Source organism: Cricetulus griseus, chromosome 4, assembly GCF_003668045.3.
Source record: "Cricetulus griseus strain 17A/GY chromosome 4, alternate assembly CriGri-PICRH-1.0, whole genome shotgun sequence".
Classification (NCBI taxonomy): domain Eukaryota; kingdom Metazoa; phylum Chordata; class Mammalia; order Rodentia; family Cricetidae; genus Cricetulus; species Cricetulus griseus.
Genome location: NC_048597.1, coordinates 184539525 through 184562059, shown reverse-complemented (window position 1 = coordinate 184562059; position 22535 = coordinate 184539525). Strand labels below are relative to the sequence as shown.

General features: G+C 45.2%; 1 protein-coding gene across 1 annotated transcript; it reads right to left on the bottom strand.

Moving 5' to 3' along the window:
- Nucleotides 1–256: 256 nt before the first annotated feature.
- Nucleotides 257–10666, bottom strand: Rsl24d1 (ribosomal L24 domain containing 1). The gene is made up of 6 exons (XM_027411161.2): nucleotides 10512–10666; nucleotides 7176–7289; nucleotides 5418–5490; nucleotides 3616–3679; nucleotides 1666–1751; nucleotides 257–930 (listed from the first exon to the last, which is right to left on the bottom strand). Exons 1-6 carry the CDS (start codon nucleotides 10590–10592, stop codon nucleotides 857–859), a joined length of 492 nt encoding a protein of 163 aa, XP_027266962.1. The 5' UTR covers nucleotides 10593–10666; the 3' UTR covers nucleotides 257–856.
- Nucleotides 10667–22535: the final 11869 nt, after the last annotated feature.

The window sequence follows — 22535 nt, the reverse complement described above, 5'->3', positions numbered from 1 at the left end:
TACTCAGGAGATAAGAGGCAGGAGGATCTCTGTGAGTTCAAGGCACCCTGGCCTACAGAGCGAGTTCCAGGACAGCCAGAGCTACATAATAGAGAGACATTGTCTCAAAAATCCAAAAAAGAAAATCACATAAAAAAATTTAAAAGACACCAAGATTCTTCTGTTTCTAGACCATTGCTGGGCTGGAGAGAATGGGGGGCAGTGAGTTGTGTTGTTGGCCAGAAGACACAACTTGGAATTGAGTGTTCTCTAAAGCTGTAATAAGATACCATTTAGGCAAAGTTTATTCAACCTGTCCCATCCCCCAACATCCTCAAGCTGCCTATTTCAATGGCTGAAGCAGGACAAACAGCCTGGCATAATTCAGCTGCATTGTAGCATTGTATGCAGCCAGTATGCAACCCTAAGGAGCTACTAAACAGACTAAACCAAAACAAGAGACTGAGGTTGTCATGAGAACGGTTAGTTCCTTGCTGGGACCTCTGCTTCAATAACCCTAATAAATAGGCAATTCTAGTACAAGGAAAATATTACATCATTACAAATTTCACACTAGCAAGACAGTCAGTACAGTAATGTCACCTGGTGCCATTAAGCAATGGCTCAACCATGTTATGCCCAGAGTTCATGCCTTCATCTACACACAAACTTTCATGTTTTCTGAGCATAACACAGTGAAGCAGAACATTGAGCTGAGCTCTAACTCCCATGATGGATGCTTTTAAAGGCTGCAATGTGAGACGGAAACATGTACATCCCCTTTGTCTGAGGGACCTTATGAAACCAATCAATAACTTAGGGATCAACAGTCTACACTGATTTCCAGTGTGCCCAGGGCTGGTTTCAGGCGGCTCCATTAGGAAGTATCCTCCATGTCCACATCCTCCTGTAACTGCTGCACCATTTTTTCCTCCAGCTGCTTTCCTTTGCCTTTAAAAGATGCAGTAGATAAAATGTAAATACAGTACTCCTGCATTCGATTCACAAAATAAACTCAAATTTAAATATAAGACAACTGTAAAGCACAGGAACTTAAGTGTGACCCTGCACAATTTATTCCTGCACTCTACAAAGCGTCCTGACTGCCCGACAGTAGTAGCCATTTCTAAGGATTTGAGAATACTAGCCAAACTCACAAACATTTCTTACAAATGCACAAAGCACTCTACAAACTCCTCATCTCAAACTTCTGCAAACCTTACTGAACCATGAGAAACTACAGACAGATGCACATGTCCTACGTCACTTGATTGGTGAGTTCAGAACGCAAAGCTGGGCTGTGACTTCAGCTACCCAGATGCAGGCCTCTGAGATTCACCATAGAAAAACTAATTCCACCATTCTGAGCGAAACCTGAAACAAACTTTTCTTAAATAGTGAATGCTGGCCAGGTAGATGGGCTCTGGCCAGGTCCACTCCCTGGAATTCCCAGGTGAGTGGCCCTGAGGCATATTTTATAGGTGCTTATAAGGACAAACCCATAAAGCCAGTTTTTTTCCCACAGAGCGTTGTAACTTTCTAAAAACTACAACTCCCAGCATTCCAGGAAGTTACAGGGTCCTTGGGCTTATAGGTTAATATCTGGTCTTAAAAACTACCTTTAGAAAGCTAGCTGGGGCCCAACTACACCAACTACAAAATCAGATTGTCCGCCTCTCTACTCACCTGCAAGAGGAGCCCGGATAAGGTGGATGTTCTGCTTGACTTCTTTGATGTCCTGAACTTTCTGCAGCTCTTTGTTTTTCTTCAACCTGTGATAAAATGCATCAAAGCCACACTTCAGTGACTCAAACTTCTGAGACTTTAATTCCCACCACAGCCACTGCATTCCCTAATGACGCTGTCTGTCTGCACAGGGCACAGGTGGGAATGGAAAGCAGTGGCCACCCTTCTGTTCCTTCCTGTTCTCCCACCCAGCAACAGCTGCTGTGGGTCAACAAGTAATCAGATGGTTCCCAAACATCTTTATCCACAAATCAAGACAAAGTCACCCGTGGAGCCCTCACTGATAGACATTCTCTTCCCTAATAATTCCCTCGAAATGTCAAAATGTTCAAGTTCCTAATGAAGCAGGTTTCTACCCTAGCAACCTGTTCCTTCACCGCATCCACTGTACCTAGGGCGGCGCAAGTGCGGACTCAGTGAGGACCTGCTGACAGAATGGGGGTCTGACTGAGGCCTCGGCAGATCTCAGAGCTCATTTCCATGGCACAGACAGAGCTCTATGGCACAAGGCAGCCTCCCAAATGCCAGTGTGTGTGTGTGTTCTTCCTCCTCATTGAGCAGACTCCATGTTGTGTAGCTTTGTTAATTATTCAGCAATTACAAGAGCATAAAACACTTAAGACATCAGAAATGCTAACGGAGCTGTTCTCAAACATCCATGCTCACCTTCTGAAATGCCAGAAAGTTGCCACAGCAGGCTTCTTTGCTAAGACTGCCACCATGGCTAGATTTAAGACTAATTTTTGACAAAGACATGGCTCAGACTTGCTGCCAAGCCTAACTACTCAATCCTTTGGACCTACATAGTATAAAGAACTTAACTCCTGCAAGGTATCCTCTGAGCTCCACATACATGCCACAAAAGACACATTCACACACACACACAACAATAAAAAAAAAAAAAAAAAAGGCTAGTTGGGATGGCATACTCCTTTAATCACAGCACTCAGGAGAGGCAGGAGAATCTCTGAGTTCCAGCCTATCGAGAGTGACATAGTGTGAATTCTAGGACAAGTTCCACAGCTACTGAGAAACCCTGGGGGGTAGGGTGGGTATGACAGGACAGGACAGGGGACAGGATCCAACACAGCAATATGAATCACAGCCTACCAAATACCACAGGAGTTCACAAACACAGATCCATGCTTCTATGAGGAAAGGAGACCCTGAAGGAGGGGAAAAGGGAAGCCATGACTAAGGCCACTCTCTCCCATGGAGGGTAAAAACAAGAACAAGACTGAGGAGTGACGAGCTCTTTCCAGAATATGTTCCGTATCAACTACCAAGAAAAGAACTCTTTGTTAGGGAGAGACCTGGAAACACCACTGTAACCAAAGAATCAGAGTTAACAGCAACAGGACACACGAGCAAGGACACGTGATGACTGTGACATTCCTTCCAAGGGCGCCTAACCAAAGTCTAACCATGAGGAAAAGCAGACAAACCCAAATGAAGCAACATTCTATCCAACAACCTGACCAGTATGCACTCTTCAGAAACATCTAGACCTGTAAGACAAAGGAAGATGGGAACCTGTCCATGTGAAAGGAGCCTGACGAGCTATGAGCTGATTACTATGTGGGAAGTGGAAGCACACTGTGTTTAAGGAAAAAAAATCTTACATGGGACAGATAACTTGAGGCACAAAAAGCAGGAAGTGTTGCCAGGTGGTGGTGGCCCACGCCTTTGATCCCAGCACTCGGGAGGCAGAAGCAGGCAGGTGGATCTCAGTGAGTTCAAGACCAGCCTGGTCTACAAGAGCTAGTTCCAGGACAGCCCCCAAAGCCACAGAGAAACCCTGTCTCGAAACCCCCCCCCCCCCCCGCAAAAAAAACGAAACCACCAATGTCTCTAGAAATCTTCTAATTATTCCTCTAAAAATACACATACCTGTTCATTATAAACTTAGCCTGGCGCTTCTGTTTAATCTCTTCAACTCTCTTCATTGCATCAACTAAAAAAAAAAAAATACAAGTCAGAAAATTTACACACATTCAAGCAGTATAATTATAACAATTACATTAAATACTTCTGCATCACTTTGGCTTAAATGAAAAATTCAATACAAAACAATCACTGTGACAGAGCTATTAGTATGAGATGCTGGCTATACTTACTACTCAGGCCTATTAACTGCATAAGGCAGTTGAGGGAGCAATCTTAAGACTCCCATACTGTCTACACAAAACACTTCTGAAAAGTCTGTTTTTAGGATTCAATAAAAAGGTTCACAGAACCCAGGCACGGAAGAAAAGCAGAACCACACTGCTTCTTACAGCATTTCCACATGTAGGAATGAGCCTGGAATACCGGAAGCAGTCAGCAAGTAATCAAAACCAGGGAGATTCTGAAAGAGGGCAGGGACCCTGTATGAGCTGCAAGCTGAAGGCTACATAAAAGCAACATGGGACAGAAAGAAGGCAGAGGAGAGGACCTGTCACACACAAAAATACTGCAATGTAAGCCAGGCGGTGGTGTTGCACACCTTTAGTCCCAGCACTTAGGAGGCAGAGACAGGCAGATCTCTGAGTTCTAGACCAGCCTGGTCTACAAGAACTAGTTCCAGGACAGCCTCCAAAGCTACTCAAGGAAACCCTGTCTTGGGGGAGGGGGGGAATACTGCAACCTAAAAGATCACACAGCAACACAGCAGACACCTATAACACCAGCACTCAGGAGGTCAATGCTGCGAGTTCAAGGCCAGCCATGGCTTCACAGCAAGATCCTCTTAAAAATGAAAAGAAGGAACTAAATTTTACAACACTATCTCCCTTGAATTAAAGTCCCTGCCTACCTCAAGGGTGGAAAAAAGACAAGGGCTGAACACTACTGCTTTTAATTTGGGGCCCATAACTTCATATTTACCTAAACAAGCACTAGTCACCCCTTAAAATCTATACTGATAGCCTTAAATGCAACACCTTTTTAATCTTACAGCACAGGCATACACCTAACCCTCGTGATAGTGGATGTCTTTCTGTATGCTGTGACTATGTTGCTGCTCTGACTGGATGATAAATAAAGCTGCTTTGGCCTATGGCAAGACAGGATAGAGACAGGCAGGAAATCCAAGCAGAGATACAGGAGAAGGGCAGAATCTGAGATGCCAGCAACCCCTCAAAGAGCAACATGCCAGAGCATCACCAGTAAGCCACAGGCTATGCGGGATACACAGATTAATAGAAATGGATTAATTAAAATGTAAGTACTAGCTAGTAATAAACCTGAGCCATCGGCCAAACACTTAATATTAATTATAAGTCTCTGAATGATTATTTTAAAAACAGCTGAAGGGACGGTCAGGACAGAACAGCCTCTGGTTACAACCCAGGAGCAGCCAGTCTAGATTGGCGATGCATAATAGGCCCGTATATTTCCTAACTGGGTCTCACCTCACCCACCAGAACATTTCCTTATTATTCTCTCAGAATTTGTGGTTTTTATTTTGTGTGGGCACTTCAAGTTTAATAATTACATTATTTTTATATGGATATACCAGCCAATTTCTGATATATCCAAATTTAGCCAAATTCTAAAAAGAATTTGGAATAACTTTTGGTTAAAGACATAAACATCACCAGGACCATTAACACGAAATGAAAAAGAGCCAAGCAATGAGGCAAGTTTAGTATTTATACAAACCAGCACTTAAAGTTACAGTCTCCCCTCAACACCCCATTCCCAAGACTTACTAGTTTTACTCCATAGCTCTCGCTGGTATTTCACAGGTTCATTTCTACGTTTTTCAAATTCAAACGAGTTGTCCTATAAGATGGCACAGAAGGCTGGTAAGCAATCATTGTTTAAAATATTCTCCTTTTCACAAAAATCCTAAGTGGCCAAATATAAGACGCCCTCCCTCTTCCTAACATTGAGGAGTACGAGCTGAAAACAGCCCAAATTCTGGGAAAATGGGAAGATTCCCAGAGGGAGAGGAAAATCATTCCCTCCTTCAGGACCTACCAAAGAACCATGAGAATTACAAACAAACTGAAAAGGCTTCCCCAATTTCCCAGCTCCACACGACAATCACAGCCACAAACTTCCACTACACGAACCATTTTTCTTAGCTCAAAAGTCAAACACCAAGAATTCACATTGTTTCACAAGTTATACCTGCAGGATATAACCTTCGCCCTGTGTGGCTCTGGGCCCTCCAAATGGAGGTATCTTGATAGTTAATAAGCATTTATCTCAAGACATGCAAAACAGTTTGAAAAAAAAAAAATGCCTGTATTCCTTGGTTTTCAAATGCAGCTGGTAGAGGCATATGGAATATTAACTCCACACTAGCTATTTCATTTACAACCGTGAGACTCTGTTCAGCTCTCAATGTGCTCAGCAGTAAGGCAGCTGGCAGCTGGCAGCTGGGGGGGGGGGGGGCACAGAACTGGTACCCCTCTCTCTGGCTGCTTCACCCACACTCAAGATCATTTGGAAAGTAGCTGTGATTTGGCCTCCTGTCCTACACAGTATGCAGTTGTGTTCCCTAGACAGCTCTGGTATGAGAACCAGGGATTACAGAGAGGCAGGAGGGAGAGGTCACAGGGCTAGAGGGAAAGGGACAACCACAGAGGGGTACAACAACTTAAGACATCTTCCTACAGCAAAGGACAACTACAGCTTCCATCTTCTCCCTCTTCAGGGACCAAATGTGGACAAGTTCCACGAGATCCTGGCATCAAATCTCTCAAGGCATCCCCTAGCCCTTGGCTTCCACCTAATACCTGCTAGCTTGTTCTCTGACAGCTTTACCAAGGACATGCAGACACTGATAATGTCTGTTTCAAACCTCACCTAGCCTCAGTGCTACTTGGGAGCACATCAGCTCTTCTCCCAACCTCCTCTCAATCCTTAAAGGGCAACTTCCACTTCATCCAACACATTATTCTTTCTCTTTGCAAAGGCCAAAATATATTGGGGGGGGGGGAGGGGTGGAGAGAAAGAAACACCTCGGGGCAGTGATGGCACACACCTTTTTAATCCTAGCACTCAGGAGGAGGAGGCAGGTGGATCTCTGTGAGTTCGAAGCCAGCCTGGTCTACACAACTAGTTTTAGGAAGGCCAGAGCTACACAGAGAAACCCTGTCTGTCAAAATAAATTATTAAGTCGGGTGTTGATGGCGCACGACTTTAATCCCAGTACTCGGGAGGCAGAGGAAGGCGGATCTCTGTGAGTTCAAGACCAGCCTGGTCTACATGAACTAGTTTCAGGACAGCCTCCAAAGCCACAGAGAAACCCTGTCTCAAAAAACAAAATAAATGAATAAACTGAAAAATACATAAATAAACAACAAACAAACCACACTTCTATAAACTGGGGTGGGCAGTTTTTCCCTTGATCTGGGCATCACATGAGAATGAGACTTTCCACAGCCAAACAAAACAAAGCACTCACAACCAGATGACAGGACCCCATGCTCAGGCTGGGCGACCACCACAGTACTCACCACCGTGAGCTCCTTGCCAGCTGCCTTCCGGAAGGCTTTAGTCCACCTGACCTTGCGTGGGTTCCTCTTCTTCTTAAAGTTTTTATGACACTTGGATTTGCAGAATCGGAACACCTGTAAGACACCCTTGTTAAAATACTGGCATCAACAATAAAAATGTTTCATCACAGGATATACCACCTAGCCAACCAACAAAAACTACTGTGGAGTCTGAGAAATGATAACGGTGTTCATGAACGACTCCTACTGACCACACTGAGAATCACAAGAGACATCAGAACAGAACTCAAAGTGTTCAGTGGGTGTGACCATCCCTGACAACAGGCTAAAAACCCCAAAACAACAACAATCACTAATCAATTTAGAGAATATAACTTACCCTGACCTTAAGTGAAGGAACAATTCTAAGAAAAGTTCCTTAAATCCCCCCTTCTCGATTTGTGATCATTCTAAAAATCACTTGCTTTTCTTTTCTTTTTTTTTTTTTTTTTTTTTGGTTTTTTTGAGACAGGGTTTCTCTGTGGCTTTGTAGGCTGTCCCAGAACTAGCTCTTGTAGACCAGGCTGGTCTCAAACTCACAAGAGATCCACCTCCCAAGTGCTTGATAAAGGCATGTGCCGCCACTGCCACCGCCACCACCACCACCACCACCACCACCACCACCCAGTGACGGTGAGTTTTGCTTCCTTCTGGCTGCAAGCACAAAATATTTTCAAAACTAAAACTGCTAATAGGTCATTTCTCCTTTTCTTCTTCAGTATCTATTTTATCATTAACTATGAGTTCTGCAGTGAATTTCTTTTTTGCTCTTGTTCTAAAACAAAGCCTTACTGTGTAGTCCAGGCTGGCCCACAATGTGGAATCCTCTTGCCTAGACCTTCAAAGACATTTGCTCCCAGGATTTGTGCTGGATGTGTTTTGAAAGATCACATTCACAGATCTAAGTCAGGGTCTTTACAAATTTTAATTCCCCGTCTTTATCCCAAAGAAGCAGCAACTTAGCCAGGCGTTGGTGGCGCACACCTTTAATCCCAGCACTCGGGAGGCAGAGGCAGGAGGATCTCTGTGAGTTCGAGGCCAGAGCGAGTGCCAGGATAGGCTCCAAAGCTATACAGGGAAACCCTGTCTCGAAAAACCAAAAAAAAAAAAAAAAAAAACAGCAGCAACTTTCAGCTTATACTTCCATGTGTTTTTGAAATGGACAGTAAGGCTTTTACAAGCCTAAGCTACATTATTTTGCTACCTATAATGCCTGTGTGTCACTGGAAGAAACATGAAAAGCAAGTCTTTGAAGTTAATGGAGTTTCTAGCAAAGAAAGCTAAGTATGACAACTAAAATGTGGCCCAGTCACACCAGTTGGAAAGAAAGTCTGTACATATTGCACAAATCATAATCTTTCGCTTACATACGTCATTTGATGAGAACTTGCAAGAAGGCACTGCACATAACAGGGCAAGCTTCCCAAACTGTCAACAGCACTTTAATGCCCAAAGCTCCTGGAGAGCCCTCTGAGACTCGGATGAGAGCACAGCTATATCCTTCAGCTAATTCCACCAAAATTATGAGAACCATTCTAGTGTCCTAGAGTGACCCATTATCACTATCACTATAGCAGCCTATCTTCACCCGCCAAACTATTAACTTTTTCAGGGAAAAAAAAAAGCCTCCAACATTTAACACCTACTAGGTAGCCCTTAGGCAAACCCTCATTTCTAAGATCCTTTGAATGATGGGTTTAAACTTGTTCTGGGTTTTTCAAACTTGAAGCAGACCCAATGAGAAGTGTACTTAACTCCGTATTTATCAAGACTTATTTGGCCTTTAATCCACCACTTGGGTGGCAGAGGCAGGTGGATCTCTACCAGGTGGAGACCAGCCTAGTCTACACTGGGAGTTCCAGGCCAGCCAGGACTACATAGTGAGACTGTCTTTAAGGGGATTAAAAAAAAAAAAAAAAAAAAAAAAAAAAAAAAAAAAAAAAACACGACAAATTACATACACATCACTGAGGTATCCCGGAGTCAGGAGTCACTGAGGATAGAAGGGGGTCAATCAGCTAACAATGGAGACACAGAATAATTCAACCTACTGCTCCACCTTACAAGCCTAGTCTCCTGTGATATCCTAATTTGCAAACAAAATTGAGATCAGACCAGGATGCAAACAAGATAAAGCTGTCCACAATAACAACGAACAGGTATGAGAAATAATATCATAATGAGGCATGGGGAAGCGACATTCACAGGCTCACATTTCCCTTTTAATCCAGTCCCGTCAGAAGGGCTCACAAAATTCCATCCACCCCTCCATATGGATTTATATGCAATTAGCTTCTGGGGGAGGACGCTCTTATTAGCATAGGCTAATAAAGTGCTATGCTCCTTTAAATAACCCTTCACCCATACCCTTGTTAAGTCACCCTAATGAAACTCATTGCTTCACCAAAAAAAAAAAAAAAAAAAAAAAAAAAAAAAAAAAAAAAGCATGATACCAAATGAAGGGGAACTATCTGCAAAAAGAAAAGGATCCATCGGGGAGCAGGACGGTAACCGGCTCAAATGGGACCAAAGTACATCACGTACATGCAATCCTGTGATTTAGAGGAATGGAACTCACTCCCAAATATGAGGACAAGGGCGTGTACTATACAAGAAGGCCTGCCATAAGTTCACCTGCCATAAGTTCACCCGCTATCTATACTATTCACATTAACAGCCCCACGCCAAGCCTTTGCCAATCTTCCTTCAGAGACTCAACTGTTCTCTAAGTTCTGCGCCTTCGACTCAAATTGTGCAATGTCCTACATAGGATGCTCTCTCCCTTCGCCTGCAGAAATCGAAACACAGAACTCGGGGGGAAGGATCCGGTGTAGCCAGAAGTGCTCCGAGGCTTCCTGAACTTGAGACCTGGAGAGATCAAGGGGGTCAAGAACTGGACCGTCCCATGACGGCTAAAGGAGGTTTTGCTCCCGACGGTCTGATGAAGCGGGACAGTGAAGGTTGCGAGGAAGCCAGTTCCCCAAACACCCTCCATTCTGAGTCTCTCCTAGCTCACCTGCAGCAACAATGCAGAACTCTACTAGGCCGCAGGCACCGTGTCCATTAACCTCCCCCGGAGGCCAGCACGAAGCCTGACCGAGCATGCGTTCGGCCGAGTTCCTGATCCTACGGCAGCCCTGGAGGCCTTGGGATGAGACGAGCGTCCGACCGCAGCGAGGAGACCTCGCCCGCAGTGAGCTTAGGCCCGGACTCCCAGCCCAGGCCACCCGGAGCAGCTACGAACCCACCGCCAGCTCCGTCCCCAGCTGTCGGGAGCGCGGGCCGCGGCCGCCTCACCTTGCAATCGTTGCGGACGAACATCATGCCGTGGCCAGGGTAGATCGGCCCGGAACAGAAATAACATTTCTCGATCCTCATGTTGACTCCGCGTGGGACCCACCTCCCAGGAGCCGAGCTTAGAGGAAGTGATGCAAAACGTCACTTCCTAGCCGCCGGAAGCAATTCTCTGCCTTGACCGGGAAATGGTCCTTGGAGGGCGCGCTGAACGTCAAGGCACCTCCCGACGGACGCATGCGTAGCCGCGTGGCCGCCGTGCACAAGCTCGGAGGCTGCAGTCTGCATCCGTGTTTTTTGAGTCAGTGTCCCTGGCCATCTTTTGTACCTGCGCTTCAGGTGTCGCAGAATTCTTCCGTGATACTCACGTTATTGTGGTTTGTGTGTTTGCCATGAGTACGCTCCTCAGGCCGAATTGTGGCCAAGTCTCCTTTACCCCAGGCTTGCCTTCCCCAAAAGACTTGGCAGGAGTACACAGCAACAACCTCCCTCCCCGGCCTCGGGAGACAAACTGTGGGTTCCAGGGATTGATCTCGGGTCCTTTGTCCCGGTTTTGTATTTTTGAGAGAGGATCTCAGTTTCCGAGGTCTGGAACTGACTCTATAAACTGGCCTCGAACTAAAAAGAGGTCTGCCTGCCTCTGCCTCCATAGTAGTGGAGTTAAGAGGGTGCACTACCATGCCTGGGTGTTTTTTAAATCTGTATTTTATGTTTTGCTTGCTTAGCATGTTCACAGTGTGTGTGCTGTGCCAGCCAAGGCCAGAAGATGGCGTAGGATCCCCTGGAACTGGAGTTAATAAATGGTTCTGAGCCTCCTGGAAGAGCAGCGAGTGTTCTTAATCACTGAGTCATCTCCAGCACCTCATTCTGTTTTTTGAGGTAGACATCTCAAAATGTAATTGAGGTTACCTGGAAATCACCATCCCCCTGCCTACATGCTAGTATTATAGAGGTGTGTCACCTTACCTGGCTCGATTTTTTTGTTTGTTTGTTGGTTTATTTATTTATTTACTGGTTTTTCCAGACAGAGTTTCTCTGTGGCTTTGGTGGCTGTCCTGAAACTCACTCTTGTAGACCAAGCTGTTCTCAAACTCACAGAGAACCGCTTGCCTCTGCCTACCGAGTGCTGGGATTAAAGGCCACTACCGCCCGGCTGTTTTTGATATTCGAGATGGGATTTCTCTGTGACCTTTGGAGCCCTTCCTAAAACTTGCTATGTAGACCAGGCTGGACTGGAACTCACAAAGAGCCTCCTGCCTTTGCCCAGCTCCTAGCTCGATATTTATATGTTGATCACATATTGGAATGTTTAAAGTATGTTTAAATAAATCATACTGTTAAATTTTTGGCTAAGTGTGGTGGTATATGTCCTTAACACCATCACTGGGTATGCAAAGGTAGGCTGTAGGAGAGACGTCTGTGGGTTCTAGACATTACTTAGCAAATTTCAGGTCAGCCAGAACTACTTATTTAGCTCCTGTCAAAGAAAGGGGAAAAAGCCAAAATACTTTTGCCTGGGTTTTTTTTTTTTTCATATTTTGAAGTGTGGCCACAAGAAAATTGACAATGACGTGTGGCTTCTATTGTGTATCTCATACTATACAAAGCTGCTCTACAGGGCTGCCTATCCTCCTGTCCCACTGGCCTTTCCTATCTTCCTGATCAAAAGTTAGTAGTTTTATCAATTTTCCTGTGTGCTAGGTCTGAGCATGCTAGGCAAGTACTCTTCCACTGACTACATCCCCCAAACCCAAAGTTATGGTCTTCTGTTCCTGAGTTGACCTCACTGGACAAAATATCACAACTGGTGCCTTGGACCTCAGTTCCCAGACTATGCAACTGAAGGATTAAGTAGGCTGTTTTCCATGTCTTTCTGATTAGGAGGTGTGGCCTTGTTGGAGTGCCACCGGGGGTGACTTTGGGGTTTCAAGAGCCCACATACCATACCTAATTAGTTCCCTCTCTTTGTGCTGTGGATCAGGTGTAAGCACCCAGCTACTGCCATGCCTATCTGCTGCCATGCTCATTGCCATAGCAGTCATGAACTCATCCCCAAACTGTAAGCCCCATTAAATACTTCTTCTGTGAGTTGTCTTGGTTATGTTGTTTTATCATGGCAACAGAAAAATAACGAAGACACTTCCCATCTCGAACTGCTCCCTTTAGTTTGTAAGCTGTTTTCTATACTTTTATGTAATAGATATATAGTCATGCTTGTAGTTTTATGATCTTGACCCTTTTGGGGATGGTAAGATCTGTAACATGGGTTTGAAGAGATGACTCAGAGGTTAAGAACACTTACTGTTCTTCCAGAGATCCTGAGTTCAATTCCCAGCAACCACATGGTAGCTCACAACTATCTGTAATGAAATCTGGGCCCTCTTCTGGCCTGCAAACATGCATGCAGACAGAATACTGTATACACAATAAATAAATCTGCCTGTGCCTCCCCCAGTGCTGGGATTAAAGGCATGCACCATCACTGTCCAGCTTCTCAGCTGAGGTTCCCACTTCCATAATGACTGTTACTTGTGTCCAGTTGACATAAAAACTAACCAGCATAGAAATCTTTGACAACACAGAAAGACTGGGATGGGGTGGATATTAGAATGAGGGAGAGAGAGAAAAGCAGAAATAGAGGGGAAGAGAACAGTATCTTAATTTCAAAACTAATATACATGAGGCTGGAGATACGGCTCTGTGCCTAAATGTGGTTGTTCTGCTCGATGGTGGCACACACCTATATCCCAGCACTTGGAAGGCAGAAGCAGAAGGATCAGAAATTCAACGATATTCTTGGCTATATGGTGAATTCCATGTTAGCCTGGGCTATAAGACCATGTCTCAAAATAAAAAAAGTGTTTGGGAATAGCTCAATTATATAGTACCTACCTGTCTGATATGTTCAAAATCCTAGTTTCACACACACACACACACACACACACACACACACACACACACACACACACACATGAGAATCAGGCCTCCTGTGCTGTCTCTAACCAAGGATGTTTTGTTTTGTACACACCTTACCATATTCTTCCTTTGAAAGTCATCTCAGACACATCCATAAGTGCAGAGATACAAAGGGCCATTGTGTCCCTATCTTTCAGAACAATCAAGAAAATCCTTTTCCCAAAGTCCAGCTTTTAGACAAAAGTCAGCATTCCCTCAGGGGCTTAAAGATCTGTCCTACTTAGCCGGGTAGTGGTGGCCAGCCTGGTCTACAGAGAGAGTTCCAGGACAGACCCCAAAGCTACAAGAGAAACCCGGCCTCAAAAAAACAAAACAAAGATATTCCTACTTGCTAAATGGAGTCATTCTTATCTCTGGCAAAAGGTATGTATGGCTCTCATTAACATATGGCTTTGGTACCATGATATTAGCATGTCAAGGTTGACCCCTCAATCCCACCTCACAAGGCCCACCCAGCTCAAAGGCTCCCTTCTTCCCAGGTACCATAAAACCCAGATGTGGTAATATGCCCACACACACATATACACCTCACCCCATTGCTTTTGCTTTCGTGGAGAGACAGCCTTAGCAATTTAGAATAACTTTTTCACCCATGAAGTGATTATTTGGGTTTCTTTACTATATCCATTTCATTCTCTATCTGCTACTTTGTAGTCTTTCTTGCAAAATGGCAAACTGAAAGCCCCTGTGATGGTGCACTGTCATCTCAGCATTTGGAAGGCAGAGGCAACGTCATCTTCCACTGTGTAGCAAATTAGATAGCCTGGGCTCCATAAGACCATCTACAGCCCCTACTTTCCTATCCCAAGAGCCTATAGTCCCTTCGCTTGGGAAGCTGAGGAGGGCACATGGCCACAAGTCCCAGGCTAGCCCTGGATATAGTGAGAGACCCTGTCACAACCCCACAAAATCTGTTAGAGGAATGTAATTATACCACTGAAGTCAAGGTGGTGCCTCACTGCTGTAATCCTACTGCTTTGGAGACCAGAGCAGTAAAGCAACCACAAGCCAACAAGAGCTACAGACCAAGAATTTGGGAAGGGGAAATATTTACAGGAAAACAGATGAAGTGCAACATATCAAAAATTTTTCAAAGCCATTTCAGAAAGACAAACCTAATATATTTTCTACATTATCGGGGATCTGAAATCAAATAAGCTAAAATTAGAAAGGAACTATTATTAGTTGGGTTTGTGTGTCGAGTTTACACAAGCTAGAGTCATCAGAAGGAGCCTCAGTTGAGGAAATGCCTTGATGAGACCCAGCTGGAAGGCATTTTCTCATTTAGTGATCAATGGGGGAGGGCCTAGCCCACAATGGGTGGTGCCATCCCTGGGCTGCTGATCCTGGGTTCTCTGAGGTGGACTGAACAAGCTTTAAGAAGCTAGCCAGTAAGCAGCACCCCTCCCTGGTCTCTGCATCCGGCTCCTGCCTCCAGGACACTACCCTGTTTGAGTTCGTGTCCTTACTTCCTTCAGTGATGAACAGCAAATGCTAAAGTGTAAGCCAAATAGACCCTTGTAGAGAGAGACCCTGGATACCTGTACTACTGACCACGCCCGAGCTTGTTCTCTCTCGGGGTTCAGGCCGGGTCTCCGAGTGTGTCTGAGACTGGGCTGCTCGGAGTGCCAATCTGGTTATCGGCTACATGTGTGAGTTGTTCTTATTATCATTTATAATATACCATCAATAACCATATCTTGTGTCCAGTTGTGTTCCTTTTCAGACCCTTTCCTCAACAACTTGCTTTTTGGTCATGGTGTTTCATTACAACAACAGAAGCCCTAACTAAGACAGGACAAAGGTAATGACTGCCAAATGTAATCAAACTCCATATTAGCCAGGCTGTGGTGTCACATGCCTTTAATCTCAGTGATCAGGAGGTAGAGGCAGGATATCTCTATATAAGTTTGAGGTCAACCTCATCTACAGATAGAGTTCCAGGACAGTCTAAAAAAAAAAAAGTGCATGTTGTACATGCACAAGTGTCCCCATGAAACCCATTTATACTATACTGTTTTTAAAGTAAAAGATTTAACTATAGTTTTAAATCTTGAGAGTTGACTAGCTGCAGTGGTACACTCCTATAATCCTGTCATTTAGGAGGTAGAGACAGGTAGATCAAAAGTTCAGGGCCAGCTGAGTGGTAGTGCTGCACTTCCATAATCCCAGTGCTCAGGAGGCAGAGACAGGCAGATCGGAGTTCAAAGCCAACCTGTTCTACATGCCCGAGTTCCAGAAGGGCCAGTGCTACACAAATATTCTGTCTCCAAAATTAAAAAAAAAAAATGCTGCGCTTCATCCAAAGCTACATGAGTTCAAGCCCTGGGCTACAGTCAATCTTGTTTCCACTAACAATGTGATGGCACACACTTTTAACCCCAGGAGAGTCAGACAGAGCTGAGGCCAGCCTGGTCTACATAATTGAATTTCAGGCCAGCCAGGGCTACATAAGATGTCAAGAAAACAAAAATAAGCAAAAAAAAAAAAAAAAACCAAAAAAAACCCCACCTGCATCTATTTCCTTTGGTGCTGGGGATCCAACCCAGGGCCCTGTGCAATCAGCGGAAGCACTTACCACTACGCTACATCATAGCCAAAGTAAAATTATTCATTCTGAACAAACTTTCACACCTCCCTGGACCTAATTCATTTACAGACAGGAGTAGACACGATGCTGGGTCCTCATATCTGGAATTAAGAATGCTCAGTCTTCTCATGATGTAAGATAAAGAGGAATGGCTCACCAGGAGATCAAGCACGAAGACTTGATCCTAGCACTCAGAAGGCAGAGGTAAGCAGATCTCCTAAGAGTATTAAGCCAGCCTTGAACTATAGTGTCAGTCATAAGCCAGCCAGAGCTACAGTGAGACAAAGCCTCAAGAAGAACATGGCCATGGAGAGGTTCCTTAAACTTGGTATCCCGTCCTCAAGTCATCTCTAAATTCCACTTTGTCACCCAGAACATGGAAGCTCTGTCTTGAACGTGCCAAGCCAAGATCTGCTCTCCCCTCCTCAGTGAAGATCCTAGAGTTTTTGGTACAGGGTCTCACTATGCAGCTCTGGCAGGCCTCGAACTTGCTATGCACACCAGGATGTCCCTGAAATTCCAGAGGTCCACCTGCCCCAGATTCCCAAGGACTGAGACTGAAGTCATGCAGCACTGCAACCTTGCCCCCCTGGAATTTAAATGGAAAATGTCAGTCACAATTATTCCTGCCAGCTGTTAGCCCTACCACCTGAATGCTTCCGTGCAACTCTAGAGCACTCAACCGCCTCCACTCAGACTAAGAAGCCTCAACCCACATGCTCTCCAAGTTCAGAAAACTCAGATGACCCCAGAAAAGTCCTAAAGCTGACAACATTGCAGTCCCAGGCTCCTACAATTCCCCTCCTCCCAGAGGGACACTAACCAAAACCAGAAGTAGCTAGTGGCAACTAGATACAACCAAAAAGACCTTTCAGAGCCAGTTTTGTCAAATGAGCAGGTTTCAAACCCCAGTCCCTTCAAGGCACCTTGAGTCAAATAGCAGGTGGGAGACTCAATGACCTGCAGGACCGCTCCATCCCTGCCAGATGTACTGTGTGAAGGAAAAAGGGAAGCATTTGATCCTGATCCCATGAATGCTGGGGTGGGAACCAACAATCCTAGAGAGATTCCACCCTCAAAGAAGATAACGAGGTGTCTGTCCAGCAACACTTGGCTGAGCAGTGTTTCCTTTCTACCATCCAAATAAAACACCTTGGGGGATGCAATTCCTTATTGGAATATTTTCCGTTTTATTTATAAACATTTAATGTAATTTTAGTTCTTCCAATTTTAGGTCAAAAACAACCAGAAAGAAGGTGTCTGGAGACTTAGGCAGGCAGGGGTTAAACATCACCACCTCATTCATCCCAGGCTAGCCTAGGAACTAGAGAGCCCCCTGCCTCTAGGTGCTGGGGTTACAGATGTGTACAACATTTATCCTGGCTTAACACCTGGGTCACCTTTATAACTAGGTAAGTGGTTCCCAATCAGCCTTTGAAGGCTCAATACTGACATCAAAAGACTGCTGGGCTTCCGTCTCATGGCTCTCCACAGAAGAACTCTGGGTCCTGTCCCCCCTCCTCCCCCTAAAGAACAACCTCGGGAAACTTCTGGGCCTCAGAATGCTGCTGGATGACAGCCTTGAAGACTTCAATGGGAGACTGAAGTGTGCTTGGTGGCAGCTTCACTAGCCTCCACATGATCCTGCTGGGTGGAAGCCTCGTGGTCTACCATGAGAGCCAGCTGCGTAGGAGTATTACCGACCTCCACTGGAGCAAGCTGGGTAGCATCATCACTGACCTCCAGGAAGCCAGCTGGGCAGCAGCCTCTCAACTTCCAGGGGAGCCTGCTGGGCAGCAGTATCCCCGATCTCCATGGGAGTCTTCTGGGTGGCAACATCACCGACCTCCATGGGAGTCTTCTGGGTGACAACATCACCGACCTCCATGGGAGCAGGCTGGGTGGCAGTCTCATGGACCTCCATAGGAGTCGGGGGGGGGGGGCAGCCTCCAGAACCTCCCCAGGAAGACACTGGGTCTCAATCTCTTGAGAAAGGTCCTCCTCTGTTGGAATGAAAGCAGTGTAAAGAGACTAGTACAGACAGTCACCCCTGGGACCTACAGTAGGGGACAAAGGTTCCCAAACACAGGGCTATCTGGCCTCGTACATTTCCAAAATCCATTTTCCCTAGTGGATCCCTCCCAACGAACCGGGGTTTGCTGGGCAAGACAACCCTCCCTACTCCCCGCCCATACCTTGCATTGTTGAGAAATAGTCAACCAAGTTTGAGATCATCTGTAAAACATGCTTTTGGTAATAAGGAGGCCCGAATATGAAAATCTCAGCTTCCTCTTCAGGTTCCCACTGGTTCACTTGAAGCAAGCAAGGTACATGACTCACTCTCAACACGAGGAATGTACTCTCCATCCCTACCTAAGCAGGGAACAGGAGAAACATGAGGGTGAAGTGGCTTCCACTTCTTGGCACTTTTGTTCGGAAGTTGAGGCAGCAGGTGGACATGGTACAGGCCTGGGGCCACAGCCACTGGACAGGCTTTCTCTATAGGACATCCTCAGACATGGAAGTCAGGAAAAAGGTTACCACTGCCTTCCCTTCCCAGGTCACTCACCAAACATCACTTCCAGGAGCCAAGCATCCACGTACATTGCTTTTGGATCACCTAGATACTTGGTATGGAACCACTTGGGCAGCTTGCTGGAGTCTCCAACAACTTCAAATAAGGTCCCTTCTTTGTGTTGCAGCTGGACAAGTGACTTAAAGCTCTTAAAAGTGGTCATATCGCACCAGTATCATTACAAATACCCTAAGCAACCCCAAACCCAGAAAACCAAAGAAAAAGGCCACTCTGGCAAGCTGTATTTTAAGGGCTGTTTGCTAGCCCCTCCCCACCCTTGTCCTTCCCATTGGATCTCAGGCCTTGCTTCCCACTCCCAGAAGCCCTGCCTGTTTTCAAGGCCTCACAGATAAACTGGCTGTACCTGTGAGAGAGGTGTGTTACTCATAGAGAGGCTGGTTTCTGGTCTTCAGACACTTGTTGGGGTGCTCTCCTTTAATCCCAGCTCTTGGGAGGCAGAGGCAGGTGGATCTCTGTGAGTTCAAGGTCAGCCTGATCTACAGAGCGAGTTCCAGGACAGCCAGGACAGTTCCAGGGCAAAACAAACAAGATAAACAAAAATCAGCAGAAAAAGATATGTGTTGGGAACCAGCAGATATCCTAAGTGTGAACAAAGGGAGTTGAGGACAGTCTACCCAACAGCAGGAAGACTCCTCTTACGGGAAGGCCAATTAAGTCTTACATATTCCCTGCACCTTAGCTCTGAGTTGCTTGCCCCAGCTAACAAATTTCCACATCCTTTTTCTATTTCTTCTGATTTTGAGACAGGGTCTTGCTAAGTAGCCTGCCCAGGCAGGAATCAAGACATGCTCCAGAATAACTGGGCTTCCTGAATTCTTTTACTTTCTAGACACAGCTGGGCAAAGGCAAAAGAAAACACTTTTAGTGAAGGCAACTCCATACACATGGCTTCCTAACTGGAAAGAATCTTAAATTTGTAAAGCCTGTTTTCTCTAAACAACAGAATTATATTTCCGTTTAGTTTCCTGTTCACTTTGTTTATTCGTTGAGATTTAAGAAAATGAAGTTATTTGCAGGTGATGGTGGTGCACACCTTTAATCCCAGCACTTTGGAGGCAGAGGCAGGCAGCTCTCTGTGAGAAGAAACCTGTCTAGGGGTAGAAAGAAAGAGGGAGAGCAAGAGAGAAAGGAAAGAAGAAAGGAATGGAGGGAGGGAAGGAGGGAGAGAGGAAGGGAGGGAGGAAGGAAGGAAGGAAGAAAGGAAGGAAGGAAGGAAGGAGGAAGGAAGGAAGGAAGGAAGGAAGGAAGGAAGGAAGGAAGGAAGGAAGGAAGGAAGGAAGGAAGGAGAATGAAATTACAACCCTCCTAGGGTCAGCAGTTTGGGTCTCATTCCCAGCCAGAAGAAACCCCAGGACTCAATCAGCTCTTCCTTGTCTTCTGTAGGGAGGGTCTAGGCAGCTGTAGGTATTTAATAGGCCCCAAAGGGTCTTGAGATCAGAGCAGAATAGGAATCAAGAGGCAGAAAAAGACAGAACACATTTTGGTGATCAGAATGGACTTACAAACTTCTGTGGGTCTGCAGAACAGTGTTTAAAACCGCTTAAAGCCTTAAGATTTATTTTATTTTTTAAAGTATTATTATTAATTATTTGGGTTTTCAAGACAGGGTTTCTCTGTGTGACAGTCCTGGCTGTCCTGGAACTAGCTTTGTAGACTAACCTGGCCTAGTAGTCGTTAAAAATCCACCTGCCTCTGACTCCCAAGTGCTGGGACTAAAACCATGTTTTGAGACAGGGTCTCACTGTGTAGTGCTGGCTGACCTGGAACTCACAGAGAGCTACCTGCCTGCCAGCCTCTGCCTCCAAATACTGGGACTAATTGTTGTGCTGCCACCATGTCCACAAAAATTCGTTATTTTTTTTTTACAATAGTCTATAGGATTTGGGTGAAGTTACTATCTTGTCACTGGATGTTTCTTGGGGATACCCGATAAGGTAAATCTAGTCCAGGAGGAGTTTTGGAGGTAGGTTATCTTCACTATAAACAAAATTAAGTTTTGTTTGAGAATCTCAGGCAATGTCTGCAGAAATTAATGTACAGGGTCATGTGTATTCAGGTCCTGTGCCTGGATTGTTGCTGCTTTAGCAGAGAATATCTATGTATGAAAGGAATATTAACCCCATGGCTGCAGCCTTCACAGCAAATGCTATTGTGTTTCTTGCTTCTCAGCTGGAAAGAGGTTTCAATCAGACTCTTTCCCTTCTCATGTCCTAGCGATTGATTGATTCCCGTCTTTCTGTGTAGCTCAGGCTAGCCTAGAACTCCCTCTGTAGCCCATTATCCCTCTGCCTCAGAGCCCTGAGTGCTAGAATTCCAGGCAAGCACCACCACTGCCCCAGTTTTAGGGTTTTGTTTTGTTTTTTTGTTTTTTGTCTTTTTTTTTTTTTTTTTTGAGGCAGGGTTTCTCTGTAGATTTGGAGTTCATCCTAGAACTCCTTCTGTAGACCAGGCTGGCCTCAAAGTCACAGAGATCTGCCTGCCTCTGCCTCCCTAAATGCTGGGATTAAAGGTGTGTGCCACCACTGCCCAGCTTTTAGGGTTCTTAGTTAAACATAATTGCTTCTTCAAAATCCCATGCTTCGGGACTAGAGAGAGGGCCCAGCAGACCCAAGGGATTGGTTCAGTGGGCCCAGGTTCAATCCCTCACACCCACATGGTGGTTCACAACCATCACAACCATCTGTGACTCCATTCTAGGGCATCCACCCTCTTCCGGCCTCCTTAGACACCAGGCACACGCACACTGCACAGACATACATACATGCAGGCAAACATTCACACACATCAAATAAATAAATTATTGTATTATTTTTTATTCCATGCTTTGCCCCATTGTCCCCTAACTTTAAGCAATTCTTTGGAAACTCTGAACCTTTCTGACTTTAACTTTTGGGAAATGCTCAGTTGTTTTGTTAAACCTTTCACCTGCTTTCCGGCCTTTTAGACTTCCTTGAGTTGGCTTCTTGTGGAAAGCGAGCATCCAAGACAGGCCAACAAGTGCTAGAGCTCAGGGCCAAGAATACAGCCACTAGGGTGGTGTGCCTGAGGGGAGCGGATGTAAGTGTCAACACATAAGGTAGGGGGCTGAGTCTCCTCTTTCAGTCAGTGGCCAAGCTTTCCCCAATGACCTGGCACTGTCCCTCAGCTCTGCTTGGAGTGCAGGCCGTCACCATCTTTGTTTTGCTCCCTCAGACCACCTAGTTCACCATTTCTCAAAGGTGCTCAGTAAACATTGGATAAAACATTTTAAATTGGGGCCTGGAGAGATGGCTCAGCTGTTAGGAACACTGGTTGCTTTTCCAGAGGACCCATGTTCAATTCTTAGCACCCACAATGCAGCTCACAGCTTGTCTGTGACTCCATTCCCAAAGGATCTGATGATGTCCTTTTCTGGCCTCCAAGGACACTGCACAAATATGGTACACAGACATATATTCAGGCAAACATTGATACACATGAAACACATGAATAAAATTGCCCAAGAAAACATTTTGAACTATATTCCCAGGATGTTGTTTTGACCAGGCCCCTCAATGGGCATCTCATGGACTCTGCATCCTGAATTTGGATTCCTTTGGCATTACAGTTCACAGTTTAAAATGTTCACACAAACCTGACAGACGGAACCTCTTTTTTTTTATTATTATGGTTTAATTGGCACAAAATTCAGTGAAGAGCATTTTCTTTTATACAGATTTGTGAGTAGAAAAATACATTGACACAAAAAAATGGTTATTTTATATCAAATTTAAACCATTTTCAAGGAGAATACAATTTTTTCCCAACAGATCAGGCAATTCTTGTGTGGGTATCTATCACACACATTTAACCCTGTGCCAGTTCTGGAGCCAACAAGACCCGATTC